Here is a 20,440-nt window from a genome sequence, read left to right as displayed (position 1 = left end):
GTTCCTGCGGAAGCTGCTCCCGACTCTGGACTACGAGCTGACGGGTCCTGTCCAGCTCCGGGGGGATAACCAGGCAGCGTTGTCCCTGATTAAGAATACGATGGTCTCCGCCCGCAGCAAGCACATCGATGTGCTACACCACTTCGTACAGGAGCGCGCCGCGCGAGGGCAACTGATCTACGGCTATGTTGATACCGCCCTTAACTGGGACGACCAGCTGACAAAGCCGTTGGCGCAGGAGCGACTAGATGCATGTGTTGCGGGCATGGGCCTGCGACGACTGAACCTGCCTTGAAGTCCATGTTTGGACTGGACAGACTCTTGCGTTTCTGTTGTCTAACCGGCTCGTGTCGTGCTAGTTGCATTGCCTTGTGTGTGTCGTGTTCCTGATGTGTTTGCGTTAATAATTCGACCCCCTGGGAGTGCGTTACAAGCGACAGGGCTGGCAAACCAGGAAAGACCACCAAAACGCGAATGAAAAACAAAGGAAGACAAAGCACACAGCGACACAAACGAAACAACTAAGTAAGACGAGCATCATCCGGGCCCTCCATCGGCTCATCACAGCCCGGCCGGAAGTTGTGCCCGACACGAACGGCAATGCGCGAGAGAGAGTTGTAACACATGCGCGCATTGCCCTTGCACAGGGCGCAACTGAGCTCCCGACGCACAGTCCGTACGAAAGCGGCCTTGGACACCCGACCTGCCGCCTCCACCAGGTCGCCAAGCTCCGACAAGAACCGCGACACCGCGACACCCATGCGGCCGTATGACTCAACAGCAAGCGGCACAAAGTCGAACGCAGAGCCTTCGCCAACCTCCGCGAACTCCGCCCGCCCTGGGAGTGCGTGTCATGAGTCCCCCGAATCGAGTACGGGGAGCATTCTGTGTTTCCTCAATAAATGAGTCCCTGAAGTTGGATAGTACGGGGAGTGCGTGTCATGAGTCCCTCGAATCGAGTACAGGGCGCCCTGGTTGTGCTTGTTTCTCCCGTGTTTAGGAAGGAGAGCCCGCATGATCATCCACCCTCGTAAATCTGTGTCTAGATGTACGAGGTCACATTTTTGGTGCTTGAGACATTGAAGTGATCCCCATCCGGGGAGCCTTGGTCTCCAGAGCTAGACCCACCTCGGAACGGGGAGTGTTGAAGTACGACTGAGTACTTCTTCCCTCAGTGGGAATTTAGCATGCTTATCACGTGTATGCATACCAGAGCTATCCAGTCCTAATTACTAATCCAGTGTCCAGTCATGTCATCCTGGATGCTGATCTAGGCTGTGAGACTGATCCCTATCAGTCTCCTATGAATATGTACTCGGTACGTGTGTACCTCGGGTAAGTTGTCTGTAAATCTCAACAGCGCCGATCTCCCAAAGGAATTGACGGGCCGTTTTTGGTCAGCCGTGGCTGATCTCCTTTCTTGCAGGGTACAAGACGATGAAGAAGACATGTCACGTCAGGATATGGTAAGTCAGGCTGGTCCAGGTACGCTTGCCTTAGATGAAAGTAATGGTAGCACTGATTCCCAAGTAGTTTTCTCTTGGAGTTGCAAATGTCCATGTGGATGCGGTAGTGTTGTAAAGAGATACATCATCATCAGTGCGCTTTGTTTCAAAAGCTAGTGTCTCCGGGCCATTACTTCGAAGGCCGTCTCCACCATGGCGCGTGAATGCCGGGGTGCACACACGATGGGGAACAGGAAGCTGGACAGGCGGTCGCACCGCCGGTGCGGGTAAGCCAGAATCCGACTCGGTTCGACTGTGGCGGGAAGGGTCCATGGCGTGACAGGGAGCTTGTCGCAGGATGCCTTCATGGCTTGCCGCGATGCGTGCCTCAAGAGAATATACGGCTCGGGAAAGACAGCTGTTATTATTCTGTAGAACGTTCAGTATAGCCTGCTGGCCGGTACTGGTAAAACTTCCATTTCCACCAGCGTTTCCAAGTCTCAAAGTCTTACTGAAACATGGCTGATGAGGACTACGGCGATGATTACGGGGGTGACGAGTGTGTGTGCAAGGCTTGTGCGACTATATGCATGGATACCCCTGGCGGAGCATGACGTACGCTGTTGTTTTGCAGTTTTGGGCAGGACGAGGAGGATTTGAACGACGCGGACGCGGTAAGCTACTTTACGACCTTGAAGTCCAAAGTGTTCATACATGCGATATCCTCGTGCTCTTGACTTCCTTCTGGGGCAGGACTGGAAGAACCCTGGCTGCGCTCGCACCCTATCCACCTCCATTTTCAGCTGCCAGACATTGTGTGAGCTACCATGCATTTGAAAGAGCTTGTGCCGTGCCACTTTATATGTCATGAGCTAGCTTGACTTTGGTTGTCTCTAGTTCTTAGCTCCTCGTGTTGCAGGACCTCCTGGATGACGATGCCCTTCAAGAGCAAGGGGAGAACATTGAGATCAGGCAAGGGGAGCCTGAGAAGCCCAATGCAGAGAGGGTGACCACACGATACATGACCAAATACGAGAGAGCTCGAATACTTGGCACGCGAGCTTTGCAGATAAGGTGTGTGCTGGAATGTCAGTTCAGGTTGGCAAACCAGAACCATGCGCAGACGGATTGCATATCCATCTTGTTCTCAGGCATTGCAGGCGTGCCTGGCAGGGACCAAATGTTTTTGGAGAGCACACCAGAGAGAATCATGTACTGAGAGCGGCTACCCACATGCAGTGAATGTTTTGTGATGTGCAGTATGAATGCCCCCATCATGGTGGAAGCAGAAGGTGAAACAGATCCTTTACAGGTGTGTTCCCTTCACCAGCCAAGAGTTCTGCTTTCTGAACATGAGCTATTGTCACATAGTGAGGCGCTATTGAGGTTTCAACTTTGTTATGAGTGTTTCTCTCACTGGAACGACATCAACGCATGGTCTCTCGTGTCTCTTGTCAACATACACCATTGACAGGTGAGCATACAGTGGTTGTAGGCTCGTGGGAAAGGAGAATTGTATCCTCTTGGACTCACATGCGCTTTTGTGTATGATTACATCGAGAGACAGAACAACGACAGCACAAGCCGCAGAAACACAAACACATGCGCTTTTGTGTGTCATGTATCTGGTTGGGCTGTGCATTGCCATGCGCTGCATTGCGATCGATTTGCTTGCAGATTGCTGTCAAGGAACTACGGGACAAAAAGATTCCTTTCATCATTCGACGATATCTTCCTGACGGCAGGTACGCCTCCTGGACATTCCTTATGAGGTCGACGGATTTTTTGGTGCCTTTCAGCTTGTGTAGCTTGAAACAATTTGCTGCCATCATCGTCTCGCTTGCAAAGGAACACCACATTGTTGGTTGTTTCGTTGCAAAATCATCGTCTCACTTGCGAAGGAAAACAGCATGGTTGTTTTATTGCAAAGATCCAGCGATGCAGGTTTTAGAAACCCTGCTGGACACGAATGTGTACTGACATGTTTGCCGTTTTTCACATCCAGAAGTGGTAGCAGAATGACATCCGATGGAGAGCCACGCCATGCACCAATTCCACAAGTGAAATGCCCTGTGCACACAAGATGCAGCATGTGCAGGATGTGTCTCGCATATAGGGGTGTAGCAATGAAGCTATCCAGCCGTACATGATTACCGGTAAGGTTGTCACGAATCAGGTGCTACATGTCAAATGCACGTCGTGTCAGTGGCCAATCAAATGTCATACTATGCCAGGGTCCAGGAGGCATGGACTTGCACGCAATGTTCGTCTCAGCAAACTTGTGCATGTTGTTCATCTGCCCCCCAGCGGGCACACGGCCTGCATGTGAACGCTGTGCAATACGCTGCTGATGTCTTACATGGTGAGTGTTGTGCAGTTTTGAAGACTGGCCTGTTCAAGACTTGATCATTTCTGACCGATAACCAGTGTTTTGTATGGCCTGTAAGGCATCATATTTTGGCGGAGAAGGAACCATGTCCGCCTTGCCATTGGTGGACATCAGGCCATGCTACGATCCAGCTTCAAGAGTGTGCACTGCTGCGATAACAGCATGAGTCAGCCAACAATACTCACGTGATGACTCGAAGTTGGCACTGACATAAGCGGGATTGCTGTCTTGGCGTGATATGTATCTCGAGACAAGTCAGCAGTTGACGTAAGTTGCCATCTCGTCTGTTCGAACGCTATTGCAGATAGTATACTCAGTCTGCCATTGGCAAGTCCTCTACCGTAACTGATGCGTGTTCCGGCTCAATCCTTTCCCTGTTCAAAGAGCGAGAGCTGGATGCCTGTTTTTTCCATTTCCGGCAGCAGCCCGTGTCATGAATGCTAGGAACTGCCCTCGCGAGCTATTGCAATGCAGTAACTGCGCTGAAGCCGCTGCGCGCTCTTCGAGCTTGTCCCCCGCCCTCGAGTACTTTTGTGCTGGATATTATGTTGTGTGCATGTAGCCCATGTAGCGGAAGACCAGCGCATTTTTCAGCTGCAATAGCCCCTCGCCTAGGTCCCCTATGACGTCCATCTATGTGACTCTGCAAGTGGGTTTGAAGCGGTCTCCTCATCACGTCCCGATGGGACAACGGAGCGGTGAGATCGACCTGTTTGGTGTCCTCTTTTCCAGATCAGCCCACAGTTGTACTAGATGGAAGTCATTACACATGAGAACTAAGGCCGCATGGATTTGAGTGTCCCACAAAATCTTGTTAAGTGGCTCAGCCCAGATACTTTCTTTTACACCACAATTTTGATCTTGTTCATTTCGTCATGTTTTGTTGAATGGCAGTGGTGCAGAAACATGCATTAACTAACAGGTATGCTAAGACACACACATGTTCTCAAGCCATAAAGTATGTGAACGCCTTCTTTGGACTGGCAACTTTCTTGCTTTATGCACACGTACAAGCACGATGCCACTAATCAATGGGCTTGGGCATGTTCATCGTGGTTGCCAAGAAGAGGGCAATCGCAAATGCAGTGGAGGTACTTGCGCCCAACAAAAACATCATGATGCCAAAAGCTTTTGGTTTGGTGATGTTGAAACGGGTCTGCAAACGACCCATCAGACGATCAACAAACGGCGTCAACGCGACAGCCAAACTGAAGCGCATGGGCCTCAGCACGTTTTGCAGGGCCATCAACGCTGCCAACCTTGCAAGGAAGCCAGTCCACTGGCCAGGTTCAAAAGGAGTATGCCCTGCGCAAAGCACGTTTGTGTGACCACGCTGCAAACAGAAGACATTGAGCAGTCCAACGGCTGCTGTGGATTTGACCCTGAGGAAAGCAAGCATCCACCTATCTCTGGTGATGATGACTTGCACCATCACCAGTTGCTTGATGCTATGGCTGGCCTGTGATGCAGCTGACCGCAACCCCAGGTACTGAGCAGCATACCACGAGCCTCGCGCTACCAATGCCAGCACTGTCGCATTCATTTCAATGAATTCTTCAACATTGAAAATTGTTCAATGTTGAAGAACAGTTAGGAGCACTGCGCGACGGCGACAATTTTGACGTAACACTCTATATATGCAACGTCTCGCACCACGCCAACCTGGAGCCTGACGAGCGGCACCAGCCACCACTAGGCCAGAGAGCTCTTCAGCACTCTCCTACCCCGTATGATCACCTTCTAACATCCCCGCCACACACCGGGGAGTGCAAACTTAACCCGGACACACAACATGCGAGGAATGACATGCTTGCAGGCGCCAATGCACCGCTCATGGGCCACAAGAGGTGAGATATTGCAACGGACCTGTGCTTGCGACATGAGAGGCCCAAACGATTGTGACGCATGTGCCATACGTGACGTTGCTGATAAAGCCGTAGGATATCAGAGCACCCAAACCGAGGCTTCGAATTCGGTCCTTGTCAAGCTTCCCACCTAAGAAAAAGTTCCGAAACCTGGCCCAAAGCCCTTCCTTCGGCGCATCCGAATTGGAGGAGCCTGGTACGTTGGAGCTGTCATCTGCAGTAGAGGCAGTGGCAGCCACAGCGAACCCTGCGGGATTCCTGGCTGTGTAAGATGGGAGCACTCTCGAGAATTATGTGCTTATGGATGGTAGGCAGGTGAACGACGCCGACGCTCCAACTCAGGGGCTTGCACGCCAAGCATGGGCTATTGTTTGCATGTAGTGCTTCCCGACGAGGTTCAACAGTACTTTGTCGCAGCATGGGTTGCGTTGCCCTCTGCATGGCCATTTTACATCAACCCTCAAAGGCTCGCCAAGTGAAAACAGCAAATTGTTCTTTGTAAACCCAAAAACGAAACTGCAGCTTAATGGAAACAGAAAGGATGGACTTGGCGCACAGAGTCAGCTCAACAAGGCGAAAGAGTCGCGACTGCGATGCCTCAGGTGGACTATGCAAAACGACCCCCTCAGTGGTAATGAATGAATCAAAGTCAGCGTGCGTGTGCTACTGCCATTCTGGATCCCGGGTGCTGCGGAATGGCCAACCCAAGATCCCTGGCAAGCGCATTCAGGACAACTCTCGTCATCAGCGGTGATGGCGGGAACACCATTTACCCAGTCTTGTGCAAGCTCATTGACGCGACGAGCGTCACCCACCATTCAAGTAACCTTCTCAACACGACTACCTGCAGCACGGTACATCAGGCCCGTACTTTTCGAGATGTCGGCAGCGGAAAGCTGGTCGTGAACCCTATAGCTACAGGCACAACCAATTATCAAAGCACACGTAGCCAACATGGCAGCACTCCGTGATTTCGTCACCGGATCGGATGCGTGCACTGCAGCAGGTGCAGGGCCTTCGAACGCTGCAGCTGGACTGGCGAACACACTACTGGGCACGTCTTCCAAGACGAGGCATCAATTGCAAGAGGTAAGCGTCAGTCGAAATACCAAAGAAGGTTTAGACAAGACAATTGCATTTTTTTCAGTGGCTTGTGCAGAGTCAGGAGAGCCTTTTCTCGAAGCCAGTGACGAATCCTTACATGGTGCAGTATGCCGGAGTTGCATCACAAGCTGCATTCAATGTGCCGACCCCTGTGCGCGTAACGCAAGCAGGTGCGGTGGAAAGACTTGCTGGAGGTCATGGGCGTTTGGCGGATCCGCTCTTGAATGCAGAGTTCCAAGAGTTTGAGCGCGTATATCAAGGCACCTCAGTACGTAGCCCCCTCTCGATGCTTGCCTAGCGTACCTGATGCATCTATGCGCGTTTAGCACAGTGCGATTCGGCGTGTCCGCCTCTGTCGTCCTGACAATCAAGCCGTGGAGCTGCCGAGGCTAAACCGATATGGCGATTAAAAACAACCCGCACCATTCCTCATCTTTCCGCTCGCGATTCCCATCAATCAGTATATTCATCTGCAAGCTAGAGGGTTGGGGTTGGCGAAATGTCACAACTGAGCATGTGTGCCCACCGTTGTCGGGTATGTCATCAAGTTCCTGTTATCATGCTAGCAACCTGGACAGGACTTGCGACCATGTAAACCGCCGTAGGGCATCATGCTAATCAACTATGCATAGTGTAGAGAGGGTTTTGCCTGGCTGTGTAGTTAGGCGGGGCTGCGCTCGCTGAGAATCAGTTGCAGAATGGGCCTCAGGGGAGGATGTGGCAGAACATGCCTCCGATGCATGCCAGCGCTGGCGGCGCAAATGCCATCTCCTCTGCACTGCACAGCTTCATGCGCAGCGGCCAGATGCGTGTGAACTTCCAGCCAACAGCCATGGCCGAGGCACGCATGCCATTGGGGCTAACGGAGCAAATCCGCATCCGAGATCGTGCCACTATTCTATCACGCCACCTTTTCTCGGAGCAGGGTGAAAACTTTGCTGATCAACAGGTGCTGCACTGCTTCCCCGTTGCACTTGTGGTTGGTTCCGTGGCAAGCAAAACATTTCATCAAAGGATCGGCGTTCTTCTTGAGCTGCTTGTTCTTGAAAGCAACAACATCCTGAGCACATGATGGGGGGGGAGCTGCCCAGGACGGCGTGCCACCATTTGGCATGCTTGCCAAACGTTTCCATTTCCGGCTTGGGCATCAGTGCATGTGCGCAGTGGATGAGCGGGTGCATGCGTGAGACAATAAGGGCCGTGCTAGCTTTTGTACAATCGTGTGGGTTAAACCACTCTACAAAACTTGTGGATGTATTTGAATCTCTTAAGTGGCAAGCTGCCGTATAGCTTGTTGCAATAATGCGGTTGGAATGCAGGTGGACGTCCTGCTGCATGCGTTTGGCATCAATGCACGGGAGTTGCCGGCCGAAGTGCCGCGTGGAGGTGGCGAAGTGTGGGCGGATGTCTGGAACCAGCAGCGCGCTTTGCCGCCTGAGCAGGCGGCGCTGCACAGTCACCATGACGCGTCCCGGCTCCCAGGCATGCACGGTCTGAGCGCTGACGGCTGGGCGTCCGAGTTCAGCGGCACAAAGGCCGCAGTGCGCCTGCCATCAGGCATGCCTGCTGCATCAGATGCCTGGGGTGCCGAGTTCCAGAGACGCCAGGCACTGCCAACTGCTGAGACCTGGGCCGAGGCCTTTGTGACACGGCAAGCACCTGATGGCCTGGCACCACAGGTGAGTGCGTGCTGCAGAACTTCCCTCCTTGTCGGCTTGTTGGGCTTCCACTTGCTGCCAGCGCTGCAGTTGGAGCCGTCTGTGATCTTGCACCCAGGCAGCAGACGCCTATGTGTGCTTGCTTGCTTAACCTTCAATGTTTTAGAACAATCTAATCTCCCCTTCACTGTTATGAGATGTACCGTCGCTAGAGTGCTTTGGGCTCCTGGTGCTTGAACAGCACCAGTAAGATCTCTCATGACTGCATGGCCGGTACGCACTCTGTGTTGTCCGCGCTCTGGTTAGATGTTCTGCAGCACAGCACATTGGCTTGACCACGTTTACTATCGAATCATGAGCCCTGAGTAGGGCGAGTATGCGGATGTGGGTGCAATCGCGGCTCATTTTTTGTTTGCAAGTACATTTATGCATTGCTTCTGTGGTCATGCTGAGCTTCAACATCTCAGCTCTCAATGTGTGCAGGCCTGGGGAGATGAGTTTGCATCGGGCATGAAAGGCACCACAGAGCAGTGGGCTCACGAGATGGAGCAGAAGATGTCGGAACTGGGAACAGGCGATGCCGACACCGAGGCAAAGCGCCACAGCCGCAGGATCGCGCAAGTGCTTGCCGCCGACCCCGAAGGCAAATTCCGAAAGTCAAACTTCCTGCAGTTCCTGTCCAAGATGAGCCAGGGCGACACCAGCTTCGCTGCCAGCTCCCTCACAGCACGAGAAGGCCAGATGGGGACAAGCAATGCAACCGCGTGGGCCACGGAGTTTGCCGAGCAGAAACCGGAAGCGTGGGGCGAAGCATTTGCACAAGCACAGCGCAGGACTGGACAGGAAGGCGTATCTGCGGACGCATGGGCTGAGGACTATAATTCGCTGATGAATCAACAGGCAGCTTTTGAGGATGCCTGGGCAGATGTGGGACAGGCGAATGCTGATGCCTGGAAGGAGATGCTTTCAACGGGTGGCTCTGCGGAGTACGTCTTTCACGAAAGCAACCCGTACGATGGCAACGCAAATGCGCTGGAGATTGCAAAGGGCCTCTTTGCGCAGGGCAGTTTGTCTGAGGCCATCCTTGCGCTGGAGGCTGTCGTAAAGCAGGAGGAGGGGAATGTTGTTGCATGGAAGCTGCTTGGTACTGCTCATGCTGAGAATGACGACGACCGGCAAGCGATCGCAGCCATGCGCCGCGCGCTGTCAGCAGACCCCAACAACCTTGACGTCTTGCTGGCGCTTGGTGTCAGCCACGTCAATGAGCTTCAGGAGGGCCAGGCTGTTGCATATCTGATGAGGTATGGTGCCCTTTTCATTGCTGGCTGAAGCATCTTTGTGCATTGTGTCTAGGGACTTGAAGACAGTGTGCCTGCCACAGGAATGCTGGCATGCATCTCTTTGGTCAAGCACAGCAGAAGGGCGTGGGTTTTCTGCACTTTCAGTTGGACTTGCATGCATGTTCACAGACGCATACTGATTTTATGGCGTTCTCGATGAGCATGTCCATGGCAAGGTATAGGACGACGATCGCTTCTCAATGCAATGTTGTGAATGCAAGATGTCCAGCGAGCTGAGATATGACCGCCTGTTTTGCAGGTGGTTGGAAAACCATCCAATTCATCAGGCAGCTGCACAGGGCATGCCTCCAGCGCCCGACAGCTCCCAAACCTTGTCCCTTGCGCATGACACCTTCCAGCGTGCGGCCATCAGTAGCCCAGAAGATGCTGACGTGCAGACCGCACTTGGTGTGATCATGCATCTTGCTGGCAACTTTGCTGGGGCAGCGTCAGCATTTGAGACAGCGCTGAAACTGCGGCCGTCCGACTACAGCCTCTGGAACAAGCTTGGTGCTACGTTGGCCAACAGCAATCGCAGTGAGGAGGCCAAGGCAGCTTACTCTGAGGCCCTGAAGTGGAAGCCTAACTATATGCGTGCGTGGGCGAACATGGGCATCAGTCATGGCAACTTGGGGCAGTATCAGCAAGCAGCGTCGTACTATCTCAAAGCCTTGGCGCTCAACGCAAACGCGTTCAGCGTGTGGGGCTACTTGCGAACTGCTTTGGTGCTGATGGGCAGGACTGACCTGATGGAGCTTGCAGAGCACAAAGATTTGCAGGCTCTGCAGTCACAGATTCGAGCAGCAGACAACACCGTGCCAGCTGCACCTCAGGTTGCGGTGATGGGATGATTTGTTTTGCATGGTTTGCACCGCGATTTTTCGTTGAGTCGTCGTTATTCTAGCAGGACATGCACAAGGGAGAAGCATTATCTTTGCACGTGCGTTTGCTTTAGGGAACTAAATGAGCAGCAAGCATGCCGCTTGGCAGGACTGTAGCACCCACCATCTACTAGCGTGGCGACAGGATGTTGATCTGCCAGAAATTTGTCACTGCATGTGTAAATCCTTGTTCACTTGTGAATTGGATGCCAAACGTACATTTATCATTACAGAAGCCACAGCCAGCAGTGTGATCTAAAGCAGGAGCTCACCACGTTGCACATCTCAGGACCAGCTAACCCAGCCGCTCATAAGGATGTAGCCTTGATCATGCATGCAAACCAACGAACTACCACCTTTTTGCGAAAAACAGCGCATAGCAGCTGCAAACTGCAGATGTGGTATACCATGTAGCCTGCTTTCCCACAAGATTTGCACATAATTGTGTTAACCAATATTAAGAGGCCTCCGATTTGCCTTGGGTTTCCGCCCACAGAGCCAAAGAGGTAGCACCAAAGCCAGTCGCGCCGCCGAGTTTCTCGTCCCAGCAAGGCCCTGCAATGTCCAGATGCGCCCACTCTACCTTCTTGGTGTCTACGAACTGTTTCAGAAAGAGGCCTGCAGTTATGGTGCCAGCGCCCCGGCCACCGACATTCTTGAAGTCAGCGCACGCGCTCTTGCACTGCTCCCAGTAAGCATCTTCAAGGGGCAACCTCCACCACTTCTCACCTGCAAATGCAGATATCATCAAAAAGGTGCATTCACCAAACTGCGCATAATGCATCGCATGCTCCAACACACATATTTCGGCACACTGGCTCCGTTCCGCCACAGGCAGTCTCAGCTCAACACGCCGCACCAGTTGCCAATACTACATGTACGGGCCTGCATGACATTCGCAGGTCCATCTCAATTCCATCTCACAGCTGACCTTGATTGCTAAATTTTGAGGTGCGTAACAGAGGAATCGACGCACCACCTGTACCGCTGCCAGCGCTGGAGATCTCTGAATGCATGGAGTCTGAGGTCGTCATGACTGCTCCAATGCCTGTGCCGAGAGCGATGATCTGAGCGCCGGTGAGCGTTGCGATATCAACAATCTTCTCAGCACCCACCTTCTCCTGTGCGTACCACAGAGCATCGGCCAAGGTGAGCCGACCCTCTGCGTCTGTGTTGCCGATCTGCACATGCCAGCACCCATGTCTAGGCTAGCCAGCATACTGTGAGTCCAGTGATGACCCAACCAGCATAGCCACATCTATGCTGCACTGCACACGTTCAGCTGAGCACATAGATAACACCTGCATAGCCTGGGGCAGGGTGCACCAATGTTCCCTCCACAAGCGCAGGCAACTACACAGGAGCGCAGCCATGCTATGTTGCAACAAACGAAGGGGCAGAGAGCAACACTCGGAAGGGCAGCAGAACTGTTATAAGACAGCGTCCTAACGAGCACACGGACTGCTAGATTGGAAGCGATCCGCTCCCCTACCCTGACCTGGCGCGTTTGATTCACCCGCCATGCGCATACATACGCCCAGGAAGGTCTAAGTAGACCAAGACCGTTCGTCCAGTAATGACCTTACCTCGCGATGTCTCTGCAGGGGAGGGAACAAGCCCAGTCACGCACCTCCACCGTTTTGCCGGCTGCCGACACGAGGATGTCTCCAGGGCGCATGCCCTTGGCGTCAATCATGTTCTCGCATGCTGCAGAGATGAAGTGGATTTCAACGCTCCTAGGTTCCAGCTCCGCCAATGCACGAGCAGCGCCCAGCACGGCACCACAGCCACCCATGTCAAACTTCATGAGCTCGATCATCGAACCCGCACCAGCCTTGATGTTGTAGCCTCCAGAGTCAAAGGTGAGACCCTTGCCGACAAGCGCCACCTTCTTGTTAACCGCCCCATGAGTGGGCGTGTACGTGAGGTGAATAAACTTCGGTGCCTGACCCGAGCACTGCAATGCACCACCACAGTTAACTTGCCACTGGCTTGCTTCCGGGCAAAGGAAAAACATCGCAATCAATCAAGAATTGTCACGACCAAAGATGAGCAGCATTGAGACTATGCCATTTGAAATGAGCTCAGCCTCAGAAGGTGCGCGCTGATGTGTTACAGAGAAACTCAGCATGCGTGGAACCAGAAATGATCAATGCACATGATGCCGTGCTTGCACGTGAGGTCGTCGAGCGCAATAGGCTGCAGAGCATAATTGTGAACGCAACAAGCCAGGACACGCGTGCAGACAGAGAAAAGATATCGCCGGCCGAGCACACGCAGCTTTGTCAGTCAACAAGCGCTACTCGCATCGGCAGCAAGATTTGCAAAATCGTAACGCATGCGTGCATGAGCAATGCACCTCAGACACGCCCAGGTAACAGCCCATGCCCATTTCTTCGCAGTCTGCCTGCTCCAGGATCTTGCACGTCATGACGTCGGGGAACGTGGCTGCAATCGACTGCGCTGCCTTGGCAAGGTATGTGGGCGTGCAGACGTTTGGCGGAGCCTCCACCAGGTAGCGGCAGAATAGATTGCCACGGGCCAGAGCAACACCGCGCATGACGGCCTGCTTCAGGTCCGCATGGTCTGAGCTGGTAAAGACCTCGACCTTCTCCAGGGGGGAGGGCTTCGCTTCGTTCTTGAAGCGTGTGCATTCATACCCTGCAGTGAGTGTGCCATACACGAGCCCCTGCGAACACAAGAGGGCCATCAGTGGGTCGACAATGCTTGTACAAAGCCAGCTACTCAACACGGCTGCTTGCAGGACAACGGGCTGTGTTGATGCATTGTGCTACCGTCAAAGGATCGGATTCAATGCACAGATTCGAGTGTTGTACATTGGGCTGCACAACCGAAGGTCTGCAGCAATGAACGCACGTGTCATGCAGATGCAAGGGTTGAACAAGAGAGCATAACACATCCCGGCACCTGAAAAGACCTGCGAAGGGGTCAATGCATGAGTAGCGCACCTCGTATGCGATAGCGTTGAATGGGACGCTGCCGATGAATGTGACGGCGGCGGTCTTGGCCTTGTTGGCCTTGCAAGCCGATCCCACAGCTGCACCCACAGACTGGAAAGAGGCTGGCCCCCAGGAGCTGGATGCGTCCTCTGGGGTACCCGCCCCAACGAGTGTGATGAAACGTGCGCTCCCCCCAAGTCGCAGTGTGGCCGTGTTCCCCTGCACAACCAGGTATGTGTTATTGCAAGCACGCACAAATGGATGTTGCTTATGTGCATGCCCACGTAGGTTCCTCAACAGCACTTGGAGTTGCCAACGTCCTGTGGATGCCGTTGTGTTGTGAAAATGTAGATCACACCCATCAACATCATTGCCATGCCTTCTCTTCATCTATCATCATTCGCCATCACCACTGCTATTCCCCGCATGCTTGTGACCACAGCCCAACACACCTTCTTGCCTTTGAAGTCTCCCCCTTCAAGTATTTCGGTAATGATGCCTGATAGCTGTTGGTCAAGCGCCTTCAACTCCTCTGACTTGATTGCCACCTTGGTATCTGCGCATTTCAGCCACTGAGTTGAGAAAGTATGTCATGATTTGAAGAATCTCGCACCAGCACAATAAGCCTGATGCAACACCTCACGAGGAACGCCGATTTACATCTTTGGAGTGGACATGCCTTGCAAACACGCCATTGATAAATCGTTGCAAGCATCATGCAGAAGCTATGCAGGAGTGGGCACCCATCTACAGCAGTGCCGTGTCCGCTCTTGCCTGTCACCCACTGCTACTTCCAGCTCTCCCAAAGCAATGACTATTACTGGTGCTGTGTAGAGATGCGTGATGGATAGGCATCAACAGACCAATGTTTGAACCGCTGGAGTACAGCTGCACTCACGATTTGCAAACGACAACGGTTGCCATCAAGATACTCTTCAAGGGCCAAAATTATGAGAGGAAAGTACATCGTCATATGACCCAGCACACCACTGCATGGCGGACTCGCAAGGTCCAATCCACAAGGCTAAGTGCACCAGGCAGAGCTGTGGCTGATGTTTGTACAGGTGAAGATATGCAAGCATGGAGCAGACAGCCATAGGGTATTTCACTCATGTGGTGACTGGCTATGGTGACTCGCACTGGTTGGGTGCACATTTATTCAAACATTGCTCTTTTTCTCGTGCGATTCCGGAGCTACCCACCAGTAATATCGAAGCCATCCTCGGACACCACGACTGCCAGAAGATCGCCCTTCCATTCTCCTGCACTACCAGTCGTGAGCTCCAGCGTTGGAAGAGAAGCTGGTTCGAATGGTGCCTGCACAGCACCACACGCATCTCGAACGCTTGCCTACAAGTGCTGGCTGCTGGATGCCCTCACCTCCTTCGAAAACAAAGTGCATTTCACATAGTCACCCAATTGTGGTAAGCCGGGACCATGAGCCTCATTATGTAATGGGCATGCATATATATGCAGAAGCGGAGAGATCATGGCATGAGCAGTCTGGTGGAGGTTCATGGGTCTGGTAATCAGGGGTGTGACCATTATGACCATGTGTGGTGCATAATTGCCGAGTGACACAACATGCAGTTCTTCAGCTCATCACAAACCAAGAAACAAAGTTCTGTCAGACGCCTCGCCCTGCGATGTACGCACTATGCCACATCGCTTGTAACATGACATCGAATTCTTCACATCACAGAAGGAACGTGTCCAGTCAAACGAGTCAGGGTTGAAGAGGATAGCGAAACAGGGTCAACGTACGCTCTCTAAACTTGATTTTGTAGCCATCATCTTGAAGTGGCTGCGGACACAAGAACTTTCTGTAGCACGAATACGTCAGTCAGTCAGCCAGGAGCCATTCGAAAGTACCGACCTGTGCAAAACTCCGACTGTAGTGCACGCACCGATTGTATGTCTTCTGTTCTCAAAGGACCTGCATGTTACGTGCGCTGTCAGGTGTGAGCAAGTGTATCACGTAGCGCGGTGACGTGTGTGGCCACAGGTGTCCAAACTAGGGTTGGGAGACATGCTTGACGATAACACAGCTTCGTGTGGCATCGGAAAGTGTACAGAGAAAGACCAGCCAGCCAACGAGCTAACGATCCAAAGACATCTCCGCATACAAGGACAGAACATCGCCATCCAGAGTACTTGGACAGGAATCTTGCACCCTCGTGGCAGTAATTGACGATAGTAGCGTTCGCTGCTTTGACAACTGGGACATGGAATGGTGTGGTCTTCTCAACATATTGACTCTTCGTAGAATCAGCTGGGCTAACGTGCACGGGTGTTTTTTTGCCGGCTGTGATTGCCGTGCGAAGTGGTACGGTGAACCCTCACCTCTGTTGGATCTGAGTTCCGCCAGTTTTGCATGTCCAAGGAGCACTGCACAAACGAGCCTGTCAGCAAAGGGTAGTGAATTACGATAGAATTGCTGCTTCATGACCAAAACACACCTCCTTCGATGAAGGGGGGACAGGATCCGCAGGGAACTCGAGATAAACAACCTGGTGGACATGTTGAGAAGCCCTACATGCAATCAGTTGCATGAGTGCACTGCGGGTGTTTGTCCTTTCAATTCCATTTTTCTTTTGGCGATTAGAGTCGAACGTAATCAAACGCTGTATGAAGCGGGGATTTCAATCATGTATCTCTGGATATCTGATCATGCGCACAGGCCACAGACTGTGGCACAGTCTGTGGCACAGACCTTCGCAAATCAACATCACTCACATCCGCCGACAAACCACTTTTGCGCCTATCGTTTACAGGACTGCACGCACAGAAAACCATCAGCATGAAGTCGTGTTGACTCCCGAATATACAATTCAAGAACCAAGCGGCCAGCCGTGTTGACAGCCCTCGTGCCCTTTGGACATGCAGCATTCTCCCGGGTATCAAGCTCTTGAAGCAAACAAAAGCTTTCCTTGCTAAGACGACCATCAAGCTCGAGCCTTTGAAAAGAAAGGCCGTGCTTGAATGTTTGCCATACATGTACCCATATGTAAGGAAGGAGAGGAGACGAGAGCACAAATGACACCTCCATTTTAGGGCGAGATCAGCTCTGGCTGTGTCGCCGCCTTCTTTGGGCCGGCGTACCTCTTTTCTTTGGCTTTTCTGTGGTAGAAGGTAGCATGCGCTTACCACAGACGGATTGTGCAATACTTTGCTCGGTTCAAATAGTTTGGTACTTGGTGTCCCTTGCCTCTGGGGTTGGACAAAGTACCGGTTGGTCATTTTTTTTGACCAAGTACCAAGAGAGGTTCGCTATTGGCAATACCAGCTTAGCTTATCAATCTGCGGAAACGTTGGGCACACCATGCAATGTTCACGTTTATTATGTATCAACAGTAAATACTGTGCACTTTGCGTGGTGTGCCCTATGTTTCCACTGACTGATGGGCTAAGCTGGTAATTGAACATTTCGTCAGTGGACCTTTGCCCGTCATCTGTGTGGCTTACGATCGGCAAGCTGCGAGTTGAAGGCATCAATTGTGGACACAAGTTCGTGGTCAGAATGGTGCCTCAAAATCTCTGGTGCATTGCTGGTAGTTCCGTGTGACACAGCCAGGACCTTGCCAAGGTGTCAAAACTAGGCCTCACTTCCACTGCGCCATTGTTACCACCATCCGTCATGCACACAATGAGAGGCAGGAAACCGACTGGCAACATGACGGACATGAACCCTGGAAGCTAATGGGAACCCATCTCGAAGAGAGCAAGGTCTCACTCATCACGATTCTACATCCAAAGAAAGGAAGGACAACATCCAGCCATGCAAAACGAGAGCTTCTACTTGTTCACGGTCTTTCTGACGACAAACACAAGCACAGCACACTGAAAATCATGGGCGATGTATGTTCGAGATGCAGGCTGGAAGCACCGAAACATCTGGTGCAGCAAAAGGCTGAAGGGGTATCAAGCTTTCTACGACTTCTTCCTGGCAGAGATTGCCTTCTTGCCAGCCAAATAAGCTGCAGCTGTAACGCCCACAAGGAGCACCAGCTTGCCCAAAAACCCACCTCGTTTCTCGACGGGCGCGCCTGCAGTCAGCCAGATGGTGAACAATCGCGTGACAGAACTCAACAAAAACAAACTTCTTGCTACAAGCAGCAGTAACCAAACCGTCTGCAAACCATCAACTCCGCCCAAAGGCCCTTACTCAGTCACATGCCGCCAGCACGCGAAAACAAGGTGGTCAACGGCATCTTAAAGCAAAAAGTTAAATCACACACACTTTGATCCCAGCTGTCAAATCAAATTGCCGGTATCGCCTCTGCCCCCACAGCCAACATGTGTGTACTCCAAAGAGCTGATGAGTGGCAGAGCATGTTGAAAACATTCATGCTTCAGCAATTTGCTCAGATCTGTAAAGCGCTGTATCGACACGGCAGGCAATTATCGTGGGCCTTGTCAATGGAAGGACAAGCAGAGGATAAGTGTGTTGCGCACCAGCAAGGTCCCTTTGGAGGACATCATTAGCAGCCACGAGGCGCATGCGCAACCGGATGTAGCCTCCTTCGAGTCCGGTGACGGGCTTGAACATCTCAAAGTATTTATCAATGGGGACGGCTTCCAAGATATCCTTCACAAAAATGCCGCATGCTGTAATGACACTGACGCCCTTCTTGCCATTCGTTGTCTTCTCCCGACAAAGCAGCAGCCTCAACTCAGATGCTCCTTCTTGGACCTCCCTGTGCACCCACCATGCTGTGTCATGGAGCTTTCGTTCCCAATAGTGCTCAAGGACTCAAAGCTCAACGTGCACAGGGGACATGTGCACGGCAGTGAGAAGCATCGCTCGTCGGCAAGCTCTGGACGTGGAGCATGTGCATGGCACCACTAACCTCAAGACCTCTGCATCTTACATCATCTGTGGATGGCCAGCATGCTGGCATAGCCACGTCACACAGACCGTTGCGCAAGACACGACACAGGGGGCGCACACATTCAGACACCGCACTGATGGTTGTACAAACTCGAAATATCATACCTGGAGTGAACACAACCACGGGAATGACTAGCGAAATCAACGTGATAGGTATGACAAGCCACCAGGCAATTGAAGTATTCCTCCCATACCACCAAAAACAGGGAGATGAGAACGTACAGATGCAAAACCTGCTGCCATGTGATTTGGCCGTCCTTGACAGTGGCTCTGTCTGTTGAAGCCTTCACAGGCTTGGTTCCTCCCCGAAGCTCCGCTGCGCAACATATTGTCATCATTATCGAACTGATATTTCAAAATGTTACATGGGGCATCTCCATCTAAATTTCTACAGCGTCAGTAGTTCTTGGAGTTGCCAATGTCCATGTGGATGCGGTAGTGTTGTAAAAAGATACATCATCATCATCGCCTCCCGCTGCAAGCACCGATGATGCAGAGACAAACAAACGAGTGTGCAACAGCATACTACAAGACCCGAAGTTTAGAATAGCAACCGCACATGAGCATGTCTCATCCTCCATTTCCCAGATGGAGGATGGGCGCGCCATGCGCAAGGATTTTAGACCAGTTGTAATGGTCTGGCTATGTTGCCGGTGTGCTTGCACATATGCCAAAATCGAAATGCAGCAAAGATGCAGGCTGGCACGAGCCAGGCACACAGTATGCATGTGACCTTGGCACAAATGGGTCATGCAGTACCCTGCCCTGAAAAGGCTATTGCAACTGCTGGGTTTACATTGTAAAGGACGGAAAATGCTGATGATCATGGATCCTTCTGTGACCGATGACGTTCAATGAGCTGTATCAATTCCACTGTGCTGTCTTGGTTACTTGTTGTCTATTTCCTGCCATTAACAATGTGATCTTATGATGTATCCTTTTACAACACTACTTCATTTACTTGGATATTGGCACACTCCAAGGACTGCTGGCTAGCTATGTCAATTGCATGTTCTCTCATACCATCTTTTATGAACGGTGCACATAAGAGTGTATGCACGTGCACAGGGCGGGGGTCAACCTTTGACGAAGCCTTCAAATGCTTCTTGATCCCATACATAGACCTGAGCTCTGTTTTTGCCGGACGCTTCCTCCACTGTCACCTCCAACAACTTGGGACTGCTCACCACCATAGCAGTCGCCATGTCGAATTGCTGTCAGCCAACAAAGTCCTGTACGTCAATTGCGGGCACCTGCAGGACAACAGCAAACATATTGCTCAGGAAATGTGATGCCACATCCAGTTTGTGTCGGGGAGGCCCGACATGACGATTGAAACGCTGGCAAACATTGGCGCTCACCCGAAGTCTGTCAACGATTACGACCTTTAAACATGCATGTAGAACATGCTGAGGAGAACCTGCAGTGAGGGCTGATGAAAGCATTCAAAGTGAAGGTTGCAAGGTCAAAAAGCAGAAAATCAGTATTGTCTTCTGATGAACAGAGTGCATCACTGATGAGCGGAGCAGCCGCTCCTTCACGAAAATCTGCTTAATACAAAATGAAAGAATGTATCTTCACATCAAAGATAACACGCATTGCATGAACACAATGTTTCATTGTGCTAGAATTGATACGGTTTTCATGCAGCTACAGGGTGTCGTCTCAATTGCACAAGAGCCGGAGCTTTGTTTAGAAACGATACTGACTTCTACTTAGCTGACCCTGTCAGCTGGATGGCGTTCGATCACCGAGCGTGCTGGACGTGACATGCTAGCCAGCTTTCTGACGAGAAGGAACATGTTGATTGCTCATGCGAACCCAGCACGCGTTGCCACGTCAAACATATCTCTTATGTAGACTATTTGTCAAGAGATACGTTGCCTTAAGGAGACTCGCACAGCTGT

At 51.9% G+C, this 20,440-nt stretch overlaps 3 protein-coding genes across 3 annotated transcripts; 2 read left to right on the top strand and 1 right to left on the bottom strand.

Annotated features, from left to right (window-relative positions):
- The first annotated feature begins 1,669 nt into the window (after window positions 1–1,669).
- LOC149809304 (uncharacterized) lies at window positions 1,670–3,868 on the top strand. The gene is made up of 6 exons (XM_089994902.1): window positions 1,670–1,732; window positions 1,881–2,060; window positions 2,365–2,519; window positions 2,706–2,757; window positions 3,123–3,190; window positions 3,823–3,868. Exons 1-6 carry the CDS (start codon window positions 1,670–1,672, stop codon window positions 3,866–3,868), a joined length of 564 nt encoding a protein of 187 aa, XP_089851028.1.
- Window positions 3,869–6,653: 2,785 nt separating this feature from the next.
- LOC149809303 (peroxisome biogenesis protein 5-like) lies at window positions 6,654–7,875 on the top strand. The gene is made up of 3 exons (XM_089994901.1): window positions 6,654–6,788; window positions 6,859–7,071; window positions 7,465–7,875. Exons 1-3 carry the CDS (start codon window positions 6,654–6,656, stop codon window positions 7,873–7,875), a joined length of 759 nt encoding a protein of 252 aa, XP_089851027.1.
- Window positions 7,876–11,139: 3,264 nt separating this feature from the next.
- On the bottom strand, window positions 11,140–16,691 carry LOC149809302 (leucine aminopeptidase 1-like). The gene is made up of 10 exons (XM_089994900.1): window positions 16,471–16,691; window positions 16,321–16,418; window positions 15,986–16,044; window positions 14,845–14,959; window positions 14,095–14,198; window positions 13,652–13,861; window positions 13,042–13,371; window positions 12,313–12,639; window positions 11,662–11,863; window positions 11,140–11,411 (listed from the first exon to the last, which is right to left on the bottom strand). The coding sequence occupies exons 1-10, from the start codon at window positions 16,689–16,691 to the stop codon at window positions 11,140–11,142; spliced, it is 1,938 nt and encodes a 645-aa protein (XP_089851026.1).
- Between the last annotated feature and the right edge of the window lie 3,749 nt (window positions 16,692–20,440).

Source organism: Nuphar pumila, unplaced genomic scaffold (assembly GCF_984573655.1).
Source record: "Nuphar pumila unplaced genomic scaffold, dmNupPumi1.hap1.1 HAP1_SCAFFOLD_1419, whole genome shotgun sequence".
Taxonomy (NCBI): domain Eukaryota; kingdom Viridiplantae; phylum Streptophyta; class Magnoliopsida; order Nymphaeales; family Nymphaeaceae; genus Nuphar; species Nuphar pumila.
This window is presented reverse-complemented; position numbering and strand designations above follow the sequence as displayed.